The sequence below is a fragment of the Mobula hypostoma genome, chromosome 12 (genome assembly GCF_963921235.1).
Source record: "Mobula hypostoma chromosome 12, sMobHyp1.1, whole genome shotgun sequence".
Taxonomy (NCBI): domain Eukaryota; kingdom Metazoa; phylum Chordata; class Chondrichthyes; order Myliobatiformes; family Myliobatidae; genus Mobula; species Mobula hypostoma.
In genome coordinates, this window is record NC_086108.1 from 82,318,606 (window position 1) to 82,346,181 (window position 27,576).

The 27,576-nt window shown below is 43.0% G+C and overlaps 1 protein-coding gene across 1 annotated transcript; it reads left to right on the forward strand.

The window, feature by feature from the left end:
* Nucleotides 1-5,955: 5,955 nt before the first annotated feature.
* On the forward strand, nt 5,956-21,165 carry LOC134354964 (cytochrome b-c1 complex subunit 6, mitochondrial). Its single transcript, XM_063064521.1, has 4 exons — nt 5,956-6,092; nt 14,584-14,610; nt 20,102-20,263; nt 20,970-21,165. Exons 1-4 carry the CDS (start codon nt 6,048-6,050, stop codon nt 21,000-21,002), a joined length of 267 nt encoding a protein of 88 aa, XP_062920591.1. The 5' UTR covers nt 5,956-6,047; the 3' UTR covers nt 21,003-21,165.
* Nucleotides 21,166-27,576: the final 6,411 nt, after the last annotated feature.

Genomic DNA, 27,576 nt, shown 5'->3' on the forward strand with positions numbered 1-27,576 from the left:
TGCGGCTGGCAAAGCACCTGAGCAACAGTTGTTGTATGCGCAGTCTCTCCCATCCCAGCCACAGAAGCTTGTAACTCCCCTAAAAGTTGCCATAGGTCTCTTGGTGGCCTTGCTCATTAGTTTCCTTCATACCCAGTCACTCAGTTTTTGAGGACAGCCTGCTCTAGGCCAATCTACAACTGTGCCATATAGTTTCCATTTCCTGATGGAGCTTAACCATACACCAAGGGATATCCAGTGACTTGGAAATGTTATTGTTTCCATCTCCTGACTTGTACATTTCAATAACCTTTTTGTGGAGTTGCCTGGAGTGTTTTCTTGTCTTCATAGTGTCCAGGATACTGACTCACCAGGAGTTGGACCTTCCAGATGCAGGTGTATTTTTACCACAATCAATTGAAACACCTTGATGGTACACGGGTGATCTCCATTCAACTAATTATGTGACTTCCAAAATCAATTGGCTGCACCAGTGATGATTTGGTGTGTCATATTAAAGGGGGTGAATACTTATGCAATCAATTATTTGTGCTTTATATTTGTAATTTAAATTTAGATAACTTTGTAAAGATCTGTCTTCACTTTGACATGAAAGAGTCTTTTTCTGTTGATCAGTGTCAAAAAAGCCAAATTAAATCCACTGTGATTCAATGTTGTAAAACAATAAAACATGAAAATTTTTTTGGGGGGGTGGCAAATACTTTTTATAGGCACTGTATACCGGGGAAGGCATTGGAAGTGCGTAAACTCACCACAATGACAGCAGAATGACAAGGCAGCGTTTGTGAGTGTGTTTACCAAGTGCTCTCTGTCACAGTGAGGCAAAATGTTTTCCTTGTATAAAGAATATTAGGTGCCAGAGGAAGGAGTAAAAGCAGATATGATAACAACATTTGAGAAGCATGTGGACAAATAAATGAACAAGAAGAGATATAGACCATGTGCAGACACAGTGGGCCAATGAACCTGTGCCTGTGTTGTAGTGTTCAAGGCCCGTGATACTCACACAGCACTTCCACATGACTTCTATTAACAAGAATAACAAAGTTCAAACTAAATGGCACATTATATTGACATGGAATGATATCACAGCTAGATTTAAATTATGGAATGTCCCTTCAAGTAGCATTGTGCAAGTACCTTCACCAGAAAGTCTACAGTGTTCAAGAAGGCAGCTCAACACAACCTAGTCTCCCTGGGCACTACATCTGTGAGAAGTGCATCCAGCTGCAGCTTCTTGAAGACCGTGTTAGGATATCTGGAGCAGCAACTGGATGACCTTCGGCTTGTACGGGAGAGTGAGGATATGATTGATCAAAGTTACAGGGAAGTAGTCATCCCGAAGTTGCAGGAGGCGAGTGGCTGAGTGACTGTCAGGAGAAATTGAAATAAGGCAGTTAGGGCAGAGCACGCCTGTGGCCATTCCCCTCAAAAACAAGTATACCGCTTTGGGTACTTTTGTGGGGATGACCTCCCGGGACAATGCCATGGTGATGGGGTTAAAGGCATTGAGCATGGGTCCGTGGTGCAGAAGGGAAAGAGAGGGAAGAAGGGAGTGGTAGTGATAGGGGACTCGATAGTGAGGGGAACGGACAGGAGATTCTGTGGATGTGAATAGGACACTCGGATGGCATGTTGCCTCCCAGGTGCCAGGGTCAGGGATGTCTCAGATCGTGTCCACAACATTTTGGAGAGGGAGGGGAAGCAGCCAGATGTCTTGGTATGTCTTGGTACCAATGACATAGGAAGGAAAAGCAATGAGGTCCTGAAAAGAGAATTTAGGGAGCTAGGTAGAAAGCTGAGAAGCAAGACCTCCTGGGTAGTAATTTCTGGATTGCTGCCAGCGCCAGTGAGGGTAGAAACAGGATGATCTGGCCGATAATGTGTGGCTGAGAAGCTGGTGCACGGGGCAGGGCTTCAAGTTCTTGGATAACTGGGATCTCTTCTGGGGGAGGTATGACCTGTTCAAAAGTGATGGATTGCACCTGAACCCGAGGGGGACCAATATTCTTGTGGGCAGGTTTGTTACAGCTGTTGAGGAGGGTTTAAACTAACTTGGCAGGGGGATGGGAACCAGAGTGAAGGAACCCAGGATAGGATGGAAAAAAGTAAAGATAGCATGCAATCAAATTGTCAGGAAGGGCAGGCAGGTGATAGGATTTAGTTGCAGCCAATAGGCTGAGTATCAAATCACTAAGGGTGCAGAATCAGAAAGGATAGCAAATACGGCACTCAAGATGTTGTATCTAAATGCGCGTAGTATAAGAAATAAGGTGAAAGATCTTGTTGCAATATTACAGATTGCTAGGTATGATGTGGCCATCACTGAATTGTGGCTGAAGGAAGGTTGTAGTTGGGAGCTGAATATCCAAGGTTACACCTTATATCAGAGGGATGAGAAGGTAGGCAGAGGGGGGTGGTGTGGCTCTACTGGTAAAGAATGGCATCAAATCAGTAGAACGATGTGACATGGGATCGGAAGATGTTGAATCCTTATGGGTTGAGTTAAGAAACTGCAAGGGTAAAAGGACATTGAGGGCAGTTATATACAGACCTTCCAACAGTGGCTGGGAGGTGGGCCACGGGTTAAAATGGCAAATGTTTCTGGGGAAAATGAGGAAGATGAGGGCATGTGTATTCCAAAAATGAAGAAATACACAAATGGTAAAATAGTACAACTGTGGCTGACAAGGGAAGTCAAAGCTATTATAAAAGCAAAAGAAAGGGCATACAACGAAGCAAAAATGACTGGGAAGATAGAGGATTGGGAAGTTTTTTTAAAAAACCTATAGAGAGCAACTTAAAAAGTCATTAAGAGGGAAAAACTGAAATATGAGAGCAAACTCACAAATAATATCAAAATGGATAATAAAAGTTTTTTCAAGTATGTTAAAAATAAAAGAAAAATGAGAGTGGATATAGGTCTGCTGGGAAATGAGGCAGGAGAAATAATAACAGGGGACAAGGAGATGGCTGATAAACCAAATGAGTATTTCACTTCAGTCTTCATTGTGGAAAACACTAGCAGAATGCCTGATGTTGTAGTATGTGAAGGAAGAGAACTGGGTGCAGTTACTGTTTCAAGAGAGAAGGTGCTCAAAAAGCTGAAGGACCTAAAGGTACATAAGTCACCTGGACCAAAGGAACTGTACCCTGGGGTTCTGAAAGAGGTAGTGTTAGAGATTGTGGTAGCATTAGAAATGACCTTTCAAAAATCTTTGGACTCCGGCATGGTGCCAGAGGATTGGAAAATTGCAAATGTTACTCCTCTCTTTAAGAAAGGAGGAAGGCAGCAGAAAGGAAATTATAGACCAGTTAGTCTGACCTCAGTGGTTGGGAAGATGTTAGAGTCAATTGTTAAGGATGAGGTGATGGAGTACTTGGTGACACAGGACAATATAGTACAAAGTCAGCATGGTTTCCTTTAGGGAAAATCCTGCCTGATGAACCTGTTGGAATTCTTTGAGGAGATTACAAGTAGGATAGATAAAGGGGATGCAGTGGATGTTGTATATTTGGACTTTCAGACAGCCTTTGACAAGGTGCCACACATGAGGCTGCTTACCAAGTTAAGATCCCATGGAATTACAGGAAAGTTACTAACATGGTTAGAGCTTTGGCTGATTGGTAGGAGGCAGCGAGTGGGAATAAAAGGATCCTTTTCTGGTTGGCTGTCAGTGACTAGTGGTGTTCCGCAGGGGTCGGTGTTGGGACCACTTCTTTTTATGCTGTATATAAATGATTTAGATGATGGAATAGATGGCTTTGTTGCCAAGTTTGCAGACAATATGAAGATTGGTGGAGGGGCAGGTAGTGTTGAGGAAGCAGGTAAGATGCAGAAGGGCTTAGACAGATTAGGAGAATGGGCAAGAAAGTGGCAAATGAAATAGATTGTTGGAAAATGCATGGTCATGCACTTTGGTAGTAGAGTAAGTGTGTGGACTATTTTCTAAATGGGGAGAAAATCCAGGAATCTGAGATGCAGAGGGACTTGGGAGTCCTTGTGCAGAACACCCTGAAGGTTAACTTGCAGGTTGAGTCAGTGGTGAGGAAGGCAAATGCCATGTTAGCATTCACTTCCAGAGGTCCAGAATACAAGAGCAAGGAGGTGATGCTGAGGCTTTATGAGGCACTGGTGAGGTCTCACCTTGAGTATTGTGAGCAGTTTTGGGCCCCTCATCTTAGGAAAGATGTGCTGGCATTGGAGATGATCCAGAGGATGTTCACGAGGATGATTCCAGGAATGAAAGGGTTATCATATGAGGAATGTTTGATGGCTCTGGGTCTGTACTTGCTGGAATTCAGAAGGATGAGGGGGTACCTCATTGAAACCTTTCGAATGTTGAAAGGCCTAGACCAAGTAGATATGGAAAAGATGTTTCCTATGGTGGGAGAGTCTAAGACAAGAGGGCACAACCTCAGGATAGAGGGGCACCTTTTCAATACAGAAATGCAGAGAAATTTCTTCAGCCAAACGGTGGTGAGTTTGTGGAATTTGTTGCCACATGCAGCTGTGGAGGCCAGGTCGCTGGGTGTATTTCAGGCAGATGGGTTCTTGATTGGACATGGCATCAAAGGTTACGGGGAGAAGGCTAGGAACTGGGGTTGAGGAGGAGGTTTTAAAAAAGGATCAGCAATAATTGAGTGGTGGAGCAGAATCGATGGGCCGGGTGGCCTAATTCTGCTGCTAGGTCTTATGGTCTTATATACAAGTATGAACAAGAAACAGTGGTCTTGCTAAAGACATCCAGATCCTGAAAATGAAAGGTACAATAAACAGGAAGGTCTTGCCAGAGGTGTTCAAAAACTTGGGATAGATTAGGAGAATGGGCAATGAAGTAGAAGACGGAATACAGTGTGGGGAAGTGTATGGTCATGCACTATGGTAGAAAGAATAAAAGCGTAGATTATTTTCTAAATGAGTTGTGAATTCAGGCAGTTAGGATTACCTGAAGGTTAATTTATAGGATGAGTTAGTAGTAAGGAAGGCTAATGCAATGTTAGCATTCATTTCCAGAGGAATAGAATATAAAAGTAAGGATGTAATGCTGAGGATTTATAAGGTATTTCATGTATTGTGAGCAGATTGGGGCCCAAAATTTAAGAATGTGCAGGCATTGAAGATGATCCACAAGTCCAGAAGAGGTTCATGAGAATGATCCCGGGAATGAATGGGTTAATGTAAGGAGCCTGGCCCTGTACTCGCTGGAGGAGGGATCCCGTTGAAACGTACGTAATATTGAAAGGTCTAGATACAGTGGACGTGCAGACAATATTTGCATAATAGGATAGCCTAGGACCAGAGGGCACAGGCTCAAAATAGAAGAATGCCCTTTTAGAACAGAGATGAGGATTTTCTTTTGCCAGAGAGTGGTGAATCTGGAACTTATTGCCAGGGACGGCTGAGAAAGCCAAGTTATTGGGTATGCAGTATTTAAAGCAGAGGTTGATAGTTTCTTGATATGGCGTTAAAGGTTATAGGGAGAAGGCAAGACAGTGGGGTTGAGAGAGAAAATAAATCCGTCATGATCTATAATGGCGGATAGACTCGATGGGCCGCATGGCCTAAATCTGCTCCTTAAAAACTAGGAGCATAGATTTAAATTAATTAGTAGAAGGATTACGTCTTTTAAGAGGTCTCTGGGACTCAGTGTCTTAAAGAGTGACACAAATCATAAACAGAGATTCTGTAGATGCCTCCCCTCCCAACTTTCTAATTGAACTCTGGCATCTTCCGCCCCCCGCCTTCCCACTGTTGATGAAGGGTCTCGACTGTTTATTCATTTCCATAGATGCTGCCCGACCTGCTGAGTTCCTGTTGGTGTTTTGACGTAGACAGAATTCCCTTTTCTGCTTACATACTTGTTTCATTTACAAAATTTAACTCATTCACTGCGGATTCTGTTCCGTAAAGCACGTTCACGCAGCATTTCCTCATAGTGACAATCCGCTAGAGGTCGTGCCGCCATCCGGGTGTTTAACGTGGGCGGCTCTGCTGCGGTCTGGGTGCCGGCTCTCTCCCTCTCTCGCTGCTGCTAGTTGGTACCATGGGTGTAGAGGACGAGGAGGTGTCCCATACCGGAGAGCCTGAGGTGAGTGTAACTGCTTGAGAATGGGGAGGAAAGTGGAGCAAGGAGGGGGGATACGGAGACAGAGGATATAAAGGTGGCGTCTGCTCTAAAAGTAGTTGTGACCCTAAATTTGGGCCCGGGCCGGGAGCCAAGGGCAAACCAAGGCCGAGGATTCGGCGCCGTGGCGGGGTGAGCCAGAGGACACACTGGTCACGGGCCGGTTGAGCTGTGAAGTGTGGGGAGCCCTGGGTAAAAAGAAGATGCGAGTGTGACAGGGTTTAATCTGACCTGATGCGTATTTCATTTCTGGATCCCACTACTCACTTGCAGTGCAACTGTTCCTCCCCACCCCGCGCCATTATGCTGAATGGTCTCCTGTTTCCAGCACTGAACGCTGGAGTTTCTAGCTCCAAAGGGAGTGTATTTTTGTGTGTATTTGGTGAGGATGTGTCTTGATGCCACTTTTGGTGTTGCTTTTCAGCAACATTTTCAAATTATGCCTTAATTTTATTTGCTGTAGTCTACTACTTTAATGTGAGCAAGTCAATATAAGTTAGTGGGTACCATCGTAAAACAATTTTAAAAGATGGATAAATCTGTAACGTTAAGTGAAAGGGATGTGGCTGATTAAGAATAGGTTAAAAAACTGACGGAATCTTGGGTCTTATGATAGAGGCATGGAATGTAAGAGCAGAGCAATAAAATAAAACTTTATTAAGCACTATCTTGGCCCGACTGCAGTCTCTTTTTCTGAGATGTAGCGCTTTTGAAAGGATGTATGGACTTTAGAAGAGACTAAATGAGTGCAAGGTTAAAGGACTTTAGTTGTGTGAATAGATTAGAGAAGCTACAGTTTCCTTGGAATAAAGGTTCCAACATTTAAAGCCATAAAGGCAATGAGGATACAGTGAAGCTATTCCCAGTGGAAATATGAAGAACCAGGTGATTTAGAACAATGGTGATTGTTGAAAGAACTAAGTGACATGAGTGGCATTACTTGTGTACAATTGCCACTCTCAGGGGCAATAGTGAGAGCAGATTGTTATCTCGTACATGGCTATTTGTAGAGGATAGGGTAGTGTGGAGCTCATTGAATTTCTCTTATGTTGACACACTATGGACTTAGCAGGTCAACCGGCCTCCAGTACTGTAATCATTTTGTGAAGCTGAAACTAGAATATTGTTACCATTTTTCTTAATTGAACTGCTATGCAGATTTGTCATTATTCCATCCTATGTGTGGTTACTGTGAGAAGACCTTTACCCTTCAAGAGATTCTGCAGATGCTGGAAATCCAGACCAACACTGTGGTCCACTGTGGATGGAACCGGAGGAGATAGCAGAGGTACTTAATGAGTACTTCAGTATTAACTACAGAAAAGGATCTTGGCGATTGTAGGGATGACTTACAGCGGACTGAAAAGCTTGAACATGTAGATATTAAGAAATAGGATGTGCTGGAGCTTTTGGAAAGCATCAAGTTGGATAAGTCAACGGGACTGGACAAGATGTACCCAAGGCTACTGTGGGAGCCAAGGGAGGAAATTGCTGAGCCTCTGGAGATGATCCTTGCATCATCAATGGGGACAGGAAAGGTTCTGGAGGATTGAAGGGTTGCGGATGTTCTTCCACTATTCAAGAAAGAGAGTAGAGATAGCCCAGGAAATTATAGACCAATGAGTCTTACTTCAGTGGTTGGTAAGTTGATGGAGAAGATCCTGAGAGGCAGGATTTATGAACATTTGGAGAGGCATAATATGATTAGGAATAGTCAGCATGGCTTTGTGAAAGGCAGGCCTTATGAGCCTGGTTGAATTCTTAGAGGATATGACTAAACACGTTGAAGGTAGAGCAGTAGATGTAGTTTATATGGATTTTAGTGAGGCATTTGACAAGGTACCCCATGCAAGGCTTATTGAGAAAGTAAGGAGGCATGGGATCCAAGGGGACGTTGTTTTGTAGATCCAGAATTGGCTTGCCCACAGAAAGCAAAGAGTGGTTGTAGACGGGTCGTATTCTGCATGGAGGTCGGTGACCAGTGGTGTTCTGGGACCCTTACTCTTTGTGATTTTTATAAATGACCTGGATGAGGAAGTGGAGGGATGGGTTAGTAAGTTTGATGACATAAAGGTTGGAGGTGTTGTGGATAGTGTGGAGGGCTGTCAGAGGTTATAGCGGGACATTGATAGGATGCAAAACTGGGCTGAGAAGAGGCAGATGGAGTTCAACCCAGATAAGTGTGACATGGTTCACTTTGGTAGGTCAAATATGACGACAGAATATAGTATTAATGGTAAGAATCTTGACAGTGTGGAGGATCAGAGGGATCTTGGGGTCTGAGTCCATAGGACACTCAAAGCTGCTGCGCAGGTTGACTCTGTAATTAAGAAAGCATACAGCGCATTGGCCTTCATCAATCTTGGGATTGAGTTTAGGAGCTGAGAGGTAATGTTGCAGCTGTATAGGACCCTGGTCAGACCGCACTTGGAGTACTGTGTTCAGTTCTGGTTGCCTCACTACAGGAAGGATGTGGAAACCATAGAATGGGTGCAGGAGAGATTTACAAGGATGTTGCCCGGATTGGGGAGCATGCCTTATGAGAATAGGTTGAGTGAACTCGGCCTTTTCTCCTTGGAATGACAGAATTGAACCAAGGGGTTAAAATGGAGTTGCGGTGTGCAGACACGAGTAAGGCTGGAACAGGCAGAAACATTTGGCCTACCCAGATAATCAGGTTTGTGGATGTTGGGAAGTATCAAGAGAGGTTCTTCTGCATCAATCTCAACTTCACCATCAAACACGTACACAGAGGTGTACTGTTGTTGTCTGGTGGACTAACCTCTACTCTGCTGAAGCCAGGCTGCAATGGTTGGACACTTCCCTTGAAAAGGACCCCACTCAAGACTGTTAAGACATTGTATCCAATACCATCACCAACTCATCAACTCAGATCCACTGCCATTAACTTCATAGTTCCCTTACCTTGCACTGTTCTTTTCCATCCCCTACCAAAGATCCTTGGCCCTGGCCATCTCATTTTCACCATGGATGTCTAGTCCCAATATACTTCTGTTCCCCATCAAGAAGGCCTTAAAGCTCTCTGCTTCTTTCGTGACAACAAATTCAACCGGTTTCTCTCCTCCATCTGGTGGACTGGTCCTCACACTTAACAGTTTCTCTGTTGGCACCCCCATTTTCTCCAAACTCAGGTGTAGCCATGGGCACCCACATGGACTCCCAGCTATGCCTACTTTTTCATTGACTAGGTGAAACAGCCTATGTACCAAGCCTTCCCTGGTTATCATCCACCAACTCTTTCTGTGCTACATTGATGACTGCATTAGTGCTGCTTCATGTACCCATGCTGAGTTCGTCAATTTTATCAACTTTGCCACTAACTTCCACCCTGCCATTGTTTAACATTACTTCTAATTATCACCTGTTACCCGATGCAGGAACACACAGTACTACGGGAGATAAAGCAACTGCTTCTTTATTAGTAGCTCGCTACTGGAAAGAGAACGCACTTCGCGGACACACATGGGATCCGTACCAGTGGTCTCTCTCCCTTAAAGTACAGAGACAGAGTTTTTATATCATTTATGTCATGTAACAGGAAACAAGTTTTAGCTAACCCCATAGTCACATGCCCAGCAACAGTGGTATTTTAAAACAAAGACCCTTTGGTTACCTTAAAAGGCAAAAGCCATCAAACTGAGATTGTGCACAATGAGGTAGTTCTTCACTTTCCAACCCTAGTTCCACATTTTTCTAGACAGAAATATAATTCCTAGTTTACAGGTGCACAAGCCAGCAGAGCTTAGCTTGAAGTCTAATTTTTACATGTCAGCAGAACCAATTAACCCTTTACTGTCTTACCATTAAATTTACTTGGTCCATTCCTGACAACTTCCTTTCCTTTTTCAATCTGTCTCCGTCTCAGGAGACAAACTGTCCATTGATATCTTTTATAAACCCACCAACTCCTATGACCATCTTGATTATACTTCTTCCCACCCTGTTCTCCTGTAAAAATGCTATTCCCTTTTCTCAGTTCCTTCGTCTCTACCACATCTGATCCCAGTTTGAGGTATTCCTTTCTAGGACATCGGAGATGTCCTCTTCTAAGAACAGGGTTTCCCTTCCTCTACCATTGATGCTGCCCCTACCCAATCTTCATTTCCCGTGCATCTCAGTCCACCTTCCTGCCACCCTGTGAGCCTCTGCATCCAGCACATCATTCTCCAAAACATCAGCCACATTCAGTGGGATCCTGTCACTCCCTCCATGATTTACTTCCCCATTTGTACCTTCCCACTAATCTCGCTTCTGGCATTTATTCCTGCAAGTGGAAGAAGTGCTACACCTGTCCATTCACTTCCTCCTTCCATCACCTTCATTCAGGGCCCCAAACAGTCCTTCCAGGTGAAGCAACACTTCACATGTGAATCTGCTGGGGTCACCTACTGTATTCTGTGTTCCTGATGCAGCTTCTGCATTGGTGGACCCGGCGTAGAGTGGGGAGCCGCTTTATTGTGCACCTTCACTCTGTCCACAAAAAGCAGGATTTCCCAGTAGCCAAACATTTTAATTACAATCCCCCATTCCCATTCTGAGATGTTGTCCATGGCCTCCTCTACTGCTATGATGAGGCCACTCTCAGGTTGGAGGAGCAACACCTCATTCCATCTGGGTAGCCTCTAACCAGATGACAATGAAGATAGATTTCTCCAACATCTGTTTTTTTCTCTTCCTCTTTTCCTCTTCAATTCCTCACTCTGGCTCCTCTCTCACCACTTCTCACCAGCCTATAACTCCCTTTGGTGCCCCTCCTCCTTTGCTTTCTCCCATGGTCCACTCACGTTTCCTATCAGATTCCTTCTCCAGTCCATTACTTTTCCACCGTTCAGTTCCCAGCTCCTTACTTCAATCCCCCCTCCCCCACACACCTGGCATCACCTATCACCTTCTACCTTTTACTACTTCCCCTCCTCCCACCTTACTCTGGCTTTCCAGTCCTGATGAGTGGTCTCAGCCCAAAATGTCAACTGTTTATTCATTTCCATAGATGCTATGTGATCCGCTGGGTTCTTCTAGCATTTTATGTATGTTACCCTTCTGGTTAGGTGCAGTCCTTTAATATGACAGTAAAGCAAAAAGGGTCAGATCTTAAAATTTCAACAAATCTCAGTAAATTTGGCATTTCCCATCATGATAATGTGAAATTAACAGGTACCACTGGAGTATGTATATGCACATTTAAATTTGTTGTTACTGTCAATGTTTTCCCTTTTTCTTGAGGAACTTTATTTTGATGTGGTTTCTAGTGTTCAGTTGGTGGGAATTTCTGCTATTTCCATGAAATTTTAAAGGTTCCATGTAATGAGTTTTTAAATGGTGTACTAAATTATTAAGTAAACCTTTTATAAAACAAAATCTTTGGCCAAATACTATTAATAGTAGGTTGGAAGTTCTTTGTTGTCCTGGTGTAGTAAGTGATTGTCCAATGTGCATTCATGAATAAGCTGTCAAACTTTGCAAAGACTGAAACCATCTTTGATTCCCTCTCATGGACTTCTCATCTTTGACACAGATTTGATGACTACCATGAACTCAAATCTTTGCCACAGATTCCATCCTGTCTACCAACCACAGACTTGTAGTTTGACTGTTCATAGGAACATAGAAAATAGGTGCAGGAGTAGGCCATTCAGCCCTTCGAGCCTGCACTGCCATTCAGTACGATCATGGCTGATCATCCAACTCAGAACCCTATACCTGCCTTCTCTCCATACCCCCTGATCCCTTTAGCCACAAGGGCCTTATCTAACTCCCTCTTAAGTATAGCCAATGAACTGGCCTCAACTGTTTCCTGTGGCAGAGAATTCCACAGATTCACCACTCTCTGTGCGAAGTAGTTTTTCCTCATCTCGGTCCTAAAAGGCTTCCCCTTTATCCTCAAACTGTGACCCCTCATCTGGACTTCCCCAACATCGGCAACAATCTTCCTGCATCTAGCCTGTCCAATCCCTTTAGAATTTTATACGTTTCAATCAGATCCCCCCTCAGTCTTCTAAATTCCAGAGAGTATAAGCCTAGTCAATCCAGTCTTTCATCATATGAAAGTCCTGCCATCCCAGGAATCAATCTGGTGAACCTTCTTTGTACACCCTCTATGGCAAGGATGTCTTTCCTCAGATTAGGGGACCAAAACTGCACACAATACTCCAGGTGTGGTCTCACCAAGGCCTTGTACAACTGCAGTAGTACCTCCCTGCTCCTGTACTCGAATCCTCTCGCTATAAATGCCAGCATACCATTCGCCTTTTTCACCGCCTGCTGTACCTGCATGCCCACTTTCAATGACTGGTGTATAATGACACCCAGGTCTCGTTGCACCTCCCCTTTTCCTAATCGGCCACCATTCAGATAATCTGTATTCCTGTTCTTGCCACCAAAGTGGATAACCTCACATTTATCCACAGTAAATTGCATCTGCCATGAATTTGCCCACTCACCCAACCTACCCAAGTCACCCTGCATCCTCTTAGCATCCTCCTCACAGCTAATACTGCCACCCAGCTTCATGTCATCCGCACACTTAGAGATGCTGCATTTAATTCCCTCGTCTAAGTCATTAATATATATTGTAAATAACTGGGGTCCCAGCACTGAGCCTTGTGGTACCCCACTAGTCACCGCCTGCCATTCTGAAAAGGTCCCGGTTATTCTCACTGTTTGCTTCCTGTCTGCCAACCAGTTCACTATCCACATCAATACCATACCCCCAATACAGTGTGCTTTAAGTTTGCACACCAATCTCCTGTGTGGGACCTTGTCAAAAGCCTTTTGAAAATCCAAATATACCACATCTACTGGTTCTCTCCTATCCACTCTACTAGTTACATCCTCAAAAAATTCTATGAGATTCATCAGACATGATTTTCCTTTCACAAATCCATGCTGACTTTGTCCGATGATTTCACCGCTTTCCAAATGTGCTGTTATCACATCTTTGATAACTGACTCTAGCATTTTCCCCACCACCGATGTCAGGCTTACCAGTCTATAATTCCCTGGTTTCTCTTTCCCTCTTTTTTTTAAAAAGCGGGGTTACATTAGCCACCCTCCAATCCTCAGGAACTAAACCAGAATGTGAGGAGTTTTGAAAAATTATCACTAATGCGTCCACTATTTCTTGGGCTACTTCCTTAAGCACTCTGGGATGCAGACCATCTGGCCCTGGGGATTTATCTGCCTTCAATCCCTTCAATTTACCTAACACCACTTCCCTACTAACATGTATTTCCCTCAGTTCCTCCATCTCACTAGAGACCCTCTGTCCCCTACTATTTCCGGAAGATTATTTATGTCCTCCTTAGTGAAGACAGAATCAAAGTAGTTATTCAATTGGTCTGCCATGTCTTTGTTCCCCATAATCAATTCACCTGTTTCTGTCTGTAGGGGACCTACATTTGTCTTAACCAATCTTTTTCTTTTCACATATCTATGAAAGCTTTTACAGTCAGTTTTTATGTTTCCTGCCAGCTTTCTCTCATAATCCTTTTTCCCTTTCCTAATTAAGCTCTTTGTCCTCCTCTGCTGAACTCTGAATTTCTCCCAGTCCTCAGGTGAGCCACTTTTTCTGGCTAATTTGTATGTTTCTTCTTTGGAATTGATACTATCCCTAATTTCCCTTGTCAGCCATGGGTGCACTACCTTCCCTGGTTTATTCTTTTGCCAAACTGGGATGAACAATTGTTGTAGTTCATCCATGCGATTTTTAAATGCTTGCCATTGCATATCCATCGTCAACCCTTTAAGTATCATTTGCCAGTCTATCTTAGCTAATTCACGTCTCATACCTTCAAAGTTACCCTTCTTTAAGTTCAGAACCTTTGTTTCTGAATTAACTATATGACTCTCCATCTTAATTAAGAATTCCACTGTATTGTGGTCACTCTTACCCAAAGGGCCTCGCATGACAAGATTGCTAACTAACCCTTCCTCATTGCTCAATACCCCGTCCAGAATGGCCTGCTCTCTAGTTGGTTCCTCGACATGTTGGTTCAGAAAACTATCCCGCATACATTCCAAGAAATCCGCTTCCTCAGCACCCTTACCAACTTGGTTCACCCAATCTATATGTAGATTGAAGTCACCCATTATAACTGCTGTTCCTTTATTGCACGCATTTCTAATTTCCTGTTGCCATCTCCAACCTCACTACTACTGTTAGGTGGCATGTATACAACTCCCACCAGCGTTTTCATTGTGGTTCATTGAGTGAAGTGTTGAAGATTTCCAACTGTATTGTAGAGTTGCTGTTTTTCTCTTTTTCATCTCCTTTGGGCTTAATTGCTTCAATACTTAGCTATTTAGAACCCCAGCTTTCATTTTCACCTTTCCATGTTTCTAGAGCTCCTTGGTAAAACTTGCTATGTGAATGCAAATAACTGTAGTAGATCAATTTGTTTCATTTCATTTCCTGTTATACTTTTTTTCTCCTTAGGATGAAGAGGAAGAAGAAGAATTAGTGGTAAGGCATTTGCATAAATTCTAGATACATGAACCTCTAATTTGAGGGTTAGTCTGAAATCTCAGACAATCTTTTTTATTGAACATTGCTTTTTGCTTCCTGTACACACAGATGTTACTTCTACCAATACTATTCCCAACATAGGTTGGGAATTCCTGTATATTGATATTGTCTATTAAGGGAGAAACGGATTTTGTCCATGTCAAGATGTTGAGAGATTTGGCAGACATGGTCTTTACAAAAGAGTTTCTTGTCCATTTGACTGGTACATGTTACAGGGCAGGAAAGAGTATGAGTTAGTCTTAGCGGATTACAGCAATGTTCAAAGTACATTTTCAGGGTATGTATACCGTATACAACCTTGTGATTTATCTTCTTGCAGCAGCCACAAAACAAAGAAATACATTAGAATCCACAAAATGCCCACACAGCCAAGACTGTCAAAGACATTGTGTGCAAAGAAAAGAACAGATTGTGCAAACAATAAAAAAGTAAACAAATACAGAAAACATGAACTCCAGATTCCCTGAAAGTGAGTCCACAACCATAGAACCAGTTCAGTACCGAGGCAAAAACAGCTTGTCCAAGAGCCCAGTGGCTCCAGGGTAGCAATGTACCTTCTGTCTGATGGTAGCAATGAGAAGAGAGGAAGACGGTCAAATGCAGGCAGCAGGGTGGGCTCTGCTGGGGACTTGGATGACACGGAGTTTCATTTTATTTCATTTCAATTACATTTGATTCTGATTGCTGCATTATAGGAAGGATACAGAGGCCTTGCAGGTATTTACCAGGATGCCTGGATTTGTGTGCTGTGCTATAAGGAGAAGTTGGTCAAAATGGGGTTGTTTTCTCTGTTATGTTGGGGTAATTATAGAAGTTTATATTATGAATGGCATAGATACAGTAGACAATTGGCATCTTTTTCCCAGGGTCAAATGCCTAAGCAGGTAGTTTAAGGTGCTAGGGGTAAATTTAAAGGAGAATTTGAAGTAAATTTACAAGGCAGTTTCTTTTGAATGGTGGGTCCTTGAATGTACTGCTGGGATGGTGGAAGTGGAGCAGTTAGTGCAACACTATTACAGCTCAAGGTGTGTTCCAGAGGTTAGAGTTCAATTCTGGTGCAGTTCTCTGAACAGTCTCTATATGTCCTCTCTGTGGAATGTGTGAATTTTCTCTGGGTCCTCCCTTCCTCCCACAGTATGAAGATGTACTGGGTAGGTTAATTGGTCATTATAAATTGTGGGGTTAATCTGGCGGGCAGTGTGGCTTGAAGGGCCAGAAGGACCTACTCCGTACTGTGTCACTGGGGAGTAGTGAGCTGCACATCGTGTTCACATGTCTGGATTATACATATTGCGGGCAGAGCATATCCCAATAATATGCTGATTATATTAATTGACCAATAATCCTAATAAGTTCAAATCCCACAACACTCAGAAATTTAAATGTGATTAATTTAGTTAATTGAAATGTATACCATAGCATATGCTAAGGAGAACGTGGTAACCTGCCCCAATGACTATCGTCGAGCTTTGAGAAGTGGATCAACTCCTGCCTGGGAAGTGACTTGGATCCACGCCAATTTGCCTAGTTTCACAAAAGGTTCTCAGCAGATGCATTTCATTGGCTCTTCACTGAACCCTGGAACATCTGGGCAGTAAAGAATCAAACATCAGGACTATGAGGCAAAGCACAGCTCCAATGCCATATTCAAGTTTGCTGATGACAGCACTGTTGTTGGCCAGATTAAAGGTGGTGATGAATCAGCATTTAGGAGACAGATTGAAAATCTGACTAGTGCCAAAACAACAGCCTCTCACTGAATGTCATCACGACCAAGGAACTGATTATTGACTTCAGGAAGCGGAAACTGGATGCCCTGGATCAGAGGTTGAGAAGATCAGCAACTTTAAATTCCTTAGTGTTATTATTTCAGCGTACCTCACCTGCACCCAGCACCTAACTGTAATTATGAAGAAAGCACAGTAACACCTCTACTTCCTTAGAAGTTTGTGAAGATTCTGCATGGCGTCTAGTACTTTGACAAACTTCTGTAGATGCGTGACGAAGAGTATATTGACTAATTGCATCACAGTCTGGTATAAAAGCACCAATGCCCTTGAATGGAAATTTGTATTAAAAGTAGTGGTTTTGGCCCAGCCCATCACGGGTAAAGTCCTCCCCATCATTGAACACATCTACATAGAGCACTGTCGCAGGAAAACAACATCCATCCTAAACAACCTCCACCATTCAGGCCATGATCTTCTCAATGCTGCCATCAGGAAGAATATTCGGGAGCCTTAAGAACCACACCACTACCTTCATGGACAGTGTTATCCCTCAATCATCAGGCTCTTAAACCAGTGGGTATAACTTCACTTGCCCCAACACTGAACTGCTCCTTCAACCTATGGACTCACTTTAAAGGTGCAAATACTTGCTCTCTGTAGAATCATCGAGGAAGTCAAGAAGAACAACCTACCAGCCGTGCGTACTTACATTGATTTTCGCAAAGCTTTTGACTCCATTCACCGAGGTAAAATGCTGAAGATCCTGAAAGCTTACGGAGTGCCAGACCGTCTACTGAGAGCAATAGAGTCCAGCTATACCAAAACCATGGCGAAAGTTGTATCAGTGTTCGAGCTCCTAGCTGGTGTGCTGCAAGGAGATACTCTGGCACCCTACATCTTTATAATCATCCTTGATTATGCTCTACGTCAAGCTACCAAAGATCATGACAAGCTTGGTTTTACCATAAAACCAGGCGGAACCAAAGGGGTCAGACCAGTTACACTCTCAGATCTCGATTTTGCAGATGACATAGTCCTGCTGTCTGGCCAGATGGAGGAAGCACAGCAGCTACTGACAAAAGTGGAAATTGAGTGCAATAAAGTTGGACTTCACCTAAACGCTGAAAAGACAGAGTACATGGCGTTTAACTGCAACGAAGGTACTGTCAAGACAGTAGAGAATGATAACATTAAGAAAGTCTTTGACTGCAAGTACCTCGGGTCAAGAATGATGAGTTCGGAGAAGGACATAAAGATACGGAAGGCGCTGGCGTGGAGGGCTATGAACGACATGAAGGAAATCTGGAAATCAAACCTGACCAAAGGGCTTAAAAAGAGGATCTTCATAGCAGTCATAGAGTCCATTCTCACGTACGGTTGCGAGACGTGGACACTCACCAAGACTATGTGAAAGTCTCTAGATGGTTGCTATACACGAATGCTCCGGATGGCTCTTGACGTGAGTTGGCAACAGCACATGATGAACGTCGAGCTCTATGACGACCTACCGATGCTCACCACTAAAATCGAGGGGAGAAGACTGCAACTAGCGGGACACTGTCTACGCCACCCTGAGCTACCTGCCAGCCTAGTCATCATATGGGAGCCCAAGCATGGTAGGATGAACCCTGGGCGGCCTCCCAAGACTATGGTCCACGCGCTCCTAGAAGACAGCGGCGTGGCTAATGTAGATGAACTGAACACACTGATGAGGGAGGGGGAGAAGAGGAGAGTCCATCATCGTGCCCGACGCCGGCCCCCTAGGCCTGAGTTGACATAGTCTAGTCTAGTTAAAGGTCTCTTCATTACATTTTCTTGTTATTTATTGTTCATTATTTTCTTTTGTATTTGCAGTTTATCTTTTACACATTGGTTGTTTGTCCATCCTGATGGGTATGGTCTTTCATGGATTCTATTGCATTTCTTGGATTTACTGTACGCCCAGAAGAAAATGAATCTCGGGGTTGTATATGGTGACATATATGTACTTTGCTAATAAATTTACTTTGAACCTTGAGGCAATAGTGACCATGAAAATGATAATTGTCATGAAAAACCACTATCATTGAGTAATGTAATTTAACAGAGAAAATTAATCTTTTTGGCCAGTCTGGTCTGCACTTGACTGACTGCAAACCAACTGTAGCTAGGATGATTCAACACTGCATTTGATAAAGTAATTTGTGATGGACAATAAGTGTTCTTCTCACTAGTATTGGCAATGTGCCACGAATGAAGTACAACAGATGCAAGTACACATATTAACCTTGGTGTTTTGTCTGGAAATTGTCTGTCCGGATGGCGTTGAACATTAAGACGGCTTAGCCACCCAGGTCAAGGGTGGTGCATACTGAGCCTTCTTGAAATGAGGAATTGGGAGGTTCACTAGATTTTGCTAAGTTCCCAATCTCTGCCATATTTTTCAAATGTGGAGCTAATATGCCTGACCCAGTTATTCCTCAACACTGGTGGTGATTTTAGATGTGATAGCAGAGGATTTGACCTGATTGTTTCATCATGTATTATAGGATATGTTAGTATTCCTGCAACAGATGAGGTAAGCGTAAAATGCTGTATCTCTTTTTGCCAGTTTTTGGTTTTCATTCTTTTGATTGAAATTGTCTGCTATGCTGCAGTAAGGCTAATAATAACTGCTTGCAAAACATTCATTCTTGTATTTCTGTCATCAAGGTATTTTCATTTTTCTGCTTGATCTCACAAAGGCAAATTTAAGAATATTATTGAGCAATGACAAGCCTATTAGTAATGTAACATAATTATTTAAAATTGCAACATGCGTAATTGAGAATTAAGTAATTACCATAGGTATGAGGTACTGTAGACAATTGGAGAATGTAGATTTGACATTGCAATCTGATTCTGGTTTAGTAGTTTTGTATTAAACCCTGCTGTCTTTTGCTATTCTTGCAAATTTTAGAAATCTCAGAATCAGGTTTATTATCACCAGCATGTGATGTGAAATTTGTTAACTTAGCAGCAGCAGTTCAATGCAATACATAATAGAGAAGAAGAAAAAATAATGGGTGGCTGTCTCTCGGGGTCCGAGGAAGACTAAACGTCGTGCAGTCATCTGTGGATACGCATGTGGCTTTGTAGGCTGAAGCACACATGTGGTTGCAGGTTGGACATGGAATGGCGGTTGTAATTATGTATAATTACACTATACATATATCGACTAGATTAAAAGTCATGCAAGAACAGAAAATAAAATATATATTAAAAAAAGTGAGGTAGTGTTCACGGGTTCAATGTCCCTATGGGAATTGGATGGCAGAGGGGAAGACGCTGTTCCTGAATCGCTGAGTGTGTAACAGTGAGAAAAGGACATGCCCTGGGTTCTGGGGGTCCTTAATAATGGACACTGCCTTTCTGAGATGCCACTCCTTGAAGATGTCCTGGATACATTGTAGGCTAGTACCCAAGATGGTGACGACTATATTTACAACCCTCTGCAGCTTCTTTTGGTCCTGTGCAGAAGCCACCCCCCCACCCCCCCCCCATACCAGACAGTGATGCAATCTGCTATCCAGCTATCCATGCATACAAGAAAGATTGTCATGTCTTTTGCAAGTATCTCACACTCAAATTGAGTGTAAAATCCAATGATTAAATAGGGAAATATGCTTGTATGCTGTTAACATGTATTTGGTTTACTTAAAATATTTGATTTTTCTTAGGATCCCATAATAAACATCAGGGAGCAATGCGAGCAGCTTGAAAAGTGTGTGCAACTGCGGTCACGCCTGGACACATGCACAGATCGAGTGAACTCTAGATCACAAACAACAGAGACGTGCACAGAGGAGCTTTTTGATTTCCTGCATGCCCGTGACCACTGTGTAAGTACTTCTTCATCATTCTGAGAGGGAAATAAATACTTGCATTGTCATCTTGTCCTTTAGGGAGGAGTTCTAATTTACTCATTAGGTGTTGCTCATCCTCTTGTGTTTTTGATATAGTGTCCTGGTAACACAGTTCTGATGTTACCACTTGAAGTATTATTTAGTACTGTCTTCATAAATAAATACCTGAATACATTTTGGAATTCATCAAAGAAAAGTTGTTTTATTGAACCAGTTACTATAAACACCTGACTTTTGATGCTTGTTAACATCCACTGCTTACGTTGGAGGACTAAATAGGACTAAATACTAATTTTAGAGATTAGAACTGAACATTTGAGAAATTAAGTGGTCTAAATAAATTTTAAATACTATCATCATTTGTTTTCTAGTTCTGGTATTAAGTTTCCTACAATAGAAAGGGTGATAATTTGTCACGTGTCGGTTCTTGAAAGCCTTGTCCAGGTTGTCTAACTAGGTTGCCTTTTTCCCTTAATTGAACAATTATTTCTGTTGAAGTCTATTTTTAAAGATCAAGATAGGAAATGTACTTTGTTATTTGCTCTCCTTGTCAGTTTGAAAGCCATAAATCCACCTGGCAATAGGATGCCCTTCTTAGAGGCATTTCCTAAATAGTTCATTGAATTTTCATATGACAGCACAATAAAGAGGCTGGAAATAAAAATTAATTCTTTTCTTCCAGGTGGCTGAGCAGATCTTCAGTAGGTTGAAGTGAAGTCCAATTCTGGAAGAAAAGTACTCGAATTCCATGTCCAATTCTGAAGAAGGTATATGACACATGAATCTTCGTGGTCCACTGCACAATGATTCGGGTATTACTGTGTCTGTAACTGAGTTTGGTGCCAGCAATTGTCATTAATAAATTTATTGAACTTAAACACCTGTAATTTGCTTTTTATTTCATACAGACTGCTTACAGTTGAATGGATAGTCCCTTTGCAAGTAGATTTTTTATTTCTGTCCTTTTAAGTGTCAATTTAGGCAAATTCAGGATATACATTCGGACTATGACTATCTTGTATCTTGACTGTCTTCTCTACATTCTGTTTTTAACATGAAAATTATTTAGATTTACAATTCACAAAACCATTTTATCCACGCAAGTTAAACAAGTTCTGGGTAAATTGTAAGATGTAGATCAAACATGATCCAGAAGCTGTTGCCAATCGTGTCTTTTCTGAAGCTGCAACAGTTGTCACTTGACGTTTCTGAAGGGCGTACTGAAAAACTGCTGAAGGTGCTTGTCCAGCCAATATTATTTGGTAAACAACAGGAACTTTGATGTAATATTATTTGGTATCTGCCCTAAGTTTTACAGCGTTTAAATTGGCCCCAGTGACAATTTTCTTGATTTCATCTTCAAGACACAGATTTGAATCCTGCCCCGTATCTTGATTACATATTGTAGGCTGTTATCTTGTGCTTCCTTGTGTCGTGATTTCGAAGAGATTGGATTGAACTTTCCTGAGCTGAAGGATACTGTACTTTTGCACCCTCTAAATTACTTCAGGATAGTGTGAAATGTGCTACTACACTTGCAAAGTCTTTACAGTATAAAGTCTGAATTGTTGGAAGTAGTTGGCTAGATGAGACTTAAAGCAGGCCATCCTTTATTTCCAACCCCAACATATTCTAAATTCAGAGCTGTACCAAATGAAATTTCTGAATCAAATGGAAGACAATTAAAAAAAACCTATTAAAACTATAGTGATGTATTCACAAATGCATTAAAACACAGCATACGCATCCAAATAGGTATGGTCATTATTTATTTATAGCATAGCATTTTTAAACATGGCAAATCTTTTAAAATGACAGCATTTCTGTTTGCAACAAAGCAACCACATTGAATCTTGTCCAATAAGGTAGTATAAATGTACAAGAACAGATTGTCCCTATTTAAAACTATTTCATGCTACTCCTTTTGTACAAAGGCAAATAACTTAGTATACACATTTAATGGTCAACATCTGTACAGTTGCTATAAGTAACTGGTTTATGGAGTTATCTTGATTGGCCTACAGAATGTATTAAATTAACTCATGGAAACATGCATTTCTGCTTTGTCAAACTTTCTTTGAGCACTATTGGATTCAGGTGGGACAAAACTTCATGTTCAACTGGCTGATCATCCAGATTTGGTTCATCTTAGACGTGGATCATTTGATCTATATGATCATTTTGGTTAAAATTAGTAATTTAAAAACCAAAACATACCTTGGTTTGACAATCCCTTACAAAGGTTCCTGTCTTGAACCGTATGATTCATTAGGTAGTGTTAAGCTTCTTTGAGTTCTTGGTTTGAAACAATTATTTCTAATAAATGTGATAATGACATTTTCAGCTGTTGTCTAGGTGAGGTGTGGGAATCCATGAACCCATTAGAACAGAGAACATAGAATAGTACAGCACATTACAGGCCCTTCGGCCCAAAATGTTGTGCCGACCCTCAAACCCTGCCTCCCATATAACCCCACCCCACCTTAAATTCCTCCATATACCTGTCTAGTAGTCTCTTAAACTTCACGAGTGTATCTGCCTCCACCGCCGACTCAGGCAGTGCATTCCACGCACCAACCACTCTCTGAGTAAAGAAAAGCGCCTTCTTCTAATATCCCCCTTGAACTTCCCACCCCTTATCTTAAAGCCATGTCCTCTTGTATTGAACAGTGGTGCCCTGGGGAAGAGGCGCTGGCTATCCACTCTATCTATTCCTCTTATTATCTTGTACACCTGTATCATGTCTCCTCTCATCCTCCTCCTCTCCAAAGAGTAAAGCCCTAGCTCCCTTAATCTCTGATCATAAAGCATACTCCCTAAACCAGGCAGCATCCTGGTAAATCTCTGTACCCTTTCCAATGCTTCCACATCCTTCCTACAGTGAGGCGACCAGAACTGGACACAGTACTCCAAGTGTGGCCTAGCCAGAATTTTATAGAGCTGCATCATTACCCCGCAACTCTTAAACTCTATCCTTCAACTTATGAAAGCTAACACGCCATAAGCTTTCTTAACTACCCTATCTACCTGTGAGGCAACTTTCAGGGATCTGTGGACATGTACCCCTAGATCCCTCTGCTCCTCCACTCTACCAAGTATCCTGCCATTTACTTTGTACTCTGCCTTGGAGTTTGTCCTTCCAAAGTGTACCACCTCACACTTCTCCAGGTCGAACTCCATCTGCCACTTCTCAGCCCATTTCTGCATCCTATCAATGTCTTTGCAATCTTCAAAAATCCTCTACACTATCTAAAACACCACCAATCTTTGTGTCATCTGCAAACTTGCCAACCCACCCTTCTACCCCAACATCCAGGTCGTTAATAAAAATCACGAAAAGTAGAGGTCCCAGAACAGATCCTTGTGGGACACCACTGGTCACAATCCTCCAATCTGAATGTACTCCCTCCATCACGATCCTCTGCCTTCTGCAGGCAAGCCAATTCTGAATCCACCTGGCCAAACTTCCCTGGATCCCATGCCTTCTGACTTTCTGAATAAGCCTACCGTGTGGAACCTTGTCAAATGCCTTACTAAAATTCATATAGATCACATCCACTGCACTACCCTCATCTATATGCCTGGTCACCTCCTCAAAGAACTCTATCAGGCTTGTTAGACACGATCTACCCTTCACAAAGCTATGCTGACTGTCCCTGATCATACCACAATTCTCTAAATGCCTATAGATCCTATCTCTAGGAATCTTTTCCAACAGCTTTCCCACCACAGATATAAGGCTCACTGGTCTATAATTACCCAGACTATCCCTACTACCTTTTTTGAACAAGGGGACAACATTCGCCTCCCTCCAATCCTCCGGTACCATTCCCGTGGACAACGAGGACATAAAGATCCTAGCCAGAGGCTCAGCAATCTCTTCCCTCGCCTCATGGAGCAGCCTCAGGAATATTCTGTCAGGCCCTGGGGACTTATCCGCCCTAATGTATCTTAACAACTCCAACACCTCCTCTCCCTTAATATCAACATGCTCCAGAACATCAACCTCACTCATATTGTCCTCACCATCATCAAGTTCCCTCTCATTGGTGAATACCGAAGAGAAGTATTCATTGAGGACCTCGCTCACTTCCACAGCCTCCAGGCACATCTTCCCACCTTTATCTCCAATTGGTCCTACCTTCACTCCTGTCATCCTTTTTTGATTCACATAATTGAAGAATGCCTTGGGGTTTTCCTTTACCCTACTCACCAAGGCCTTCTTATCCCCCCTTTTTGCTCTTCTCAGTCCCTTCTTAAGCTCCTTTCTTGCTTCCCTATATTCCTTAATAGACCCATCTGATCCTTGCTTCCTAAACCTCATGTATGCTGCCGCCTTCTACCTGACTAGATTTTCCACCTCACTTGTCACCCGTGGTTCCTTCACCCTACCATTCTTTATCTTCCTCACCGGGACAAATTTATCCCTAACATCCCGCAAGAGATCTCTAAACATCGACCACATGTGCGTAGTACATTTCCCTGCAAAAACATCATCCCAATACACACCCGCAAGTTCTAGCCTTATAGCCTCATAATTTGCCCTTTCCCAATTAAAACTTTTCCTGTCCTCTCTGATTCTGTCCTTTTCTATGATAATGCTGAAGGCCAGGGATCGGTGGTCACTGTCCTCCAGATGCTCACCCACTGAGAGATCTGTGACCTGACCCGGTTCATTACCTAGAACTGGATCTAGTATGGCATTCCCCCTGGTTGGCCTGTCCACATACTGTGACAGGAATCCATCCTGGTCACACTCAACAAACTCTGCCCATCTAAACCCTTGGAACTAATCAAGTGCCAATCAATGTTAGGGAAGTTAAAGTCACCCGTGATAACAACCCTGCTATTTTTGCACCTTTCCAAAATCTGCCTCCCAATCTGCTCCTCTGTATCTCTGCTGCTGCCAGGGGGCCTATAGAATACCCCCAATAGAGTAACTGCTCCCTTCCTGTTCCTGACTTCCACCCATACTGACTCAAAAGAGGATTATAACCACACCTGCAGAGGATAGCTGCTGCTCAAGGAATTTGTGCTCAGAATTGATGGGTTGGTGTTCAGGAACTAGATCCTTTATTACATCAGAAAAGGGGGAAAGTTGTTGATACTCTGTATATACCACAAAGGCAGACATTACGTTAGGTTAAGTACTGTATAACTGGGTAGGCTGGTGGGAGAGGTGGAAGTGATTGTCTGAGACAGGTGTGGGATGTAAATATCCTCCCCCACCTTCTTGCTCTAAGTTATTTTTTCTTCCCAGTCTTGAAGGATCTCGGCCCGAAACGTCGACTGTTTACTTTTCCATAGATGCTGCCTGGCCTGCTGAGTTTCTCTTGCATTTTGTGTGTTGATGGGACGTTGACAATAGGCTTGCTTGTACCTTTCCCCTCGCAGAAGGAACAAAAAGGAACGTAAAACATGGAATGGGAGCGAAAAGATGTGTGAGCAACACACACAAAAATGCTGGAGGAACTGAGCAGGCTAGGCTGCGACTATGGGGAAAAAAGTACAGTTGGGCTGAGACCCTTTGTCAGGACTGGAGAAAAAGAGATGAATAGATTTAAAAGGTGGCAGAGGAGAGAGTGAAACACAAGGTGATAGGTGAAACTGGGAGGGGGAGGGATGAAGTAAAGAGCTAGGAAGTTGATTGGTGACTGAGATAGAGCTGGAGAAGGGGAGTCCAATAGGAGAGAACAGAAGGCCATGGAAGAAAGAAAAGGGGGGAGGAGCAGCAGAGGGAGGTGATGGGCAGGCAAGGGGAAAAGGGGATTGGGAATGGTGAAGGGGGCATTACTTGAAGTTCAAGAAGGTGATGTTCATGCCATCAGGTTGGAGGCTAACCAGACGGAATATGAGGTGTTGTTCCTCCAACCTGAGTGTGGCCTCATCGCAACAGTAGAGGAGGCCATGGATTGACGTATTGGAAGGGGAAGGGGGGTTAAAATGGGTGACTACTGGGAGATCTCGCTTCTTCTGGCAGATTAGCGTGGGTGCTCAGCAAAGCAGTCTCCAAACTACGTTGCGCCTCACCGACATGCAGGAGGCCGCACCGGACACAATGTATGATCCCAACAGACCCACAAGTGAAGTGCCACCTCACCAGGAAGGACTGTTTGGGGCCCTCAATGGTACTGAGGGAGGAGGTGTAGCACTAGTTCTGCTTGCAAGGATAAGTGCCGGGGAGAGATCAGTAGGGAGGAATGAGTGGACAAGGGAGTCACGTAGGGTGCAAATCCTGTAGAAAGCAGAAGGTGGGAGGAGAGGGAAAGATGCTTGGTGGTGGGATCCATTGGAGATAGCAGAAGTTCCGGAGAATTATGTGCTGGATGTGAAGGCTGTTGGAGTGGTAGGTGAGGACACGAGGAACCCTGTCCCTGATGGGGTGAGAGCAGTTGTGCATGAAATGGAAGCTATGGCTGAGGGCAGCAAAGAAGGGAAGCCCCCTTTGAAAAAGAATGAAGTCTCCTTCGTTCTCAAATGAAAAGCCTCACCCTGAGAGCAGATGTGGCAGAAATGGAGGAATTGAGAGAAGGGGATGGCGTTTTACAAGTAATGGTGGGAAGAGGTATAGTCCAGGTAATTGTGAGAGTCCATGGGTTTATAATAGATATTAGTAGATAAGCTGTCTCTAGAGAAAGAGACAGATGGATACAGGGGAGGGAGGTGTCGAAATGGGCCAGGTAAATTTGAGGGCAGGATGGAAGTTGGAGGCAGAGTTGAAGATGATGATGAACTTGGCATGGGTGCATTTTGTTGTGAATCATGTTGAGGGAGATAAATAGCCTCATCATGGGAAAACGTACTATCTAAGAATTAAGGACAGAGGCTTCAGGAGACAGGAAGGAGGTTTAGAAAGGCTTTGACTGGGGGAGATTACCTTCCCCCCACCCTCCCCACAGTGAATGGAACTGGAACAACCGACCTTAGCTGATGGAGGCAGGTATTCTCAATAATTAAGAAACATTTGGATTAGTATTTTAATCACCAAGACATAGAAGGCAATGGATCAATTATGGGTAATTATTACAGATGTGTAGCAGTACTACAGATGAGCAATGACTTGGCATGCAATGGGTGGTTGGAAGGGTGGTTTCATGTATATATTGAGCTCTAATGACAAACATACCAATGTACATCCAACTGGATTAAGAGCAAGGAAGAATGGCAATTGAAGTTAAAACCAGAACATAGTCAATGATACCATCTGAACTGGAAAGAAAGCAGGAAAGGTGTCAAAGTAGTTAAAACAAACAGAATGCCATAATGGGTTGCAGACCAAAGTTGCCAAG

Excerpts from the sequence above, each read along its gene's own strand:
- LOC134354964 (XM_063064521.1), top strand. The coding sequence starts at position 6,048 with ATGGGTGTAGAGGACGAGGAGGTGTCCCATACCGGAGAGCCTGAG. Across the intron at positions 6,093-14,583 it reads CCCATACCGGAGAGCCTGAG|GATGAAGAGGAAGAAGAAGA; the intron begins GTGAGTGTAACT and ends TTTTCTCCTTAG. Across the intron at positions 14,611-20,101 it reads AGGAAGAAGAAGAATTAGTG|GATCCCATAATAAACATCAG; the intron begins GTAAGGCATTTG and ends GATTTTTCTTAG.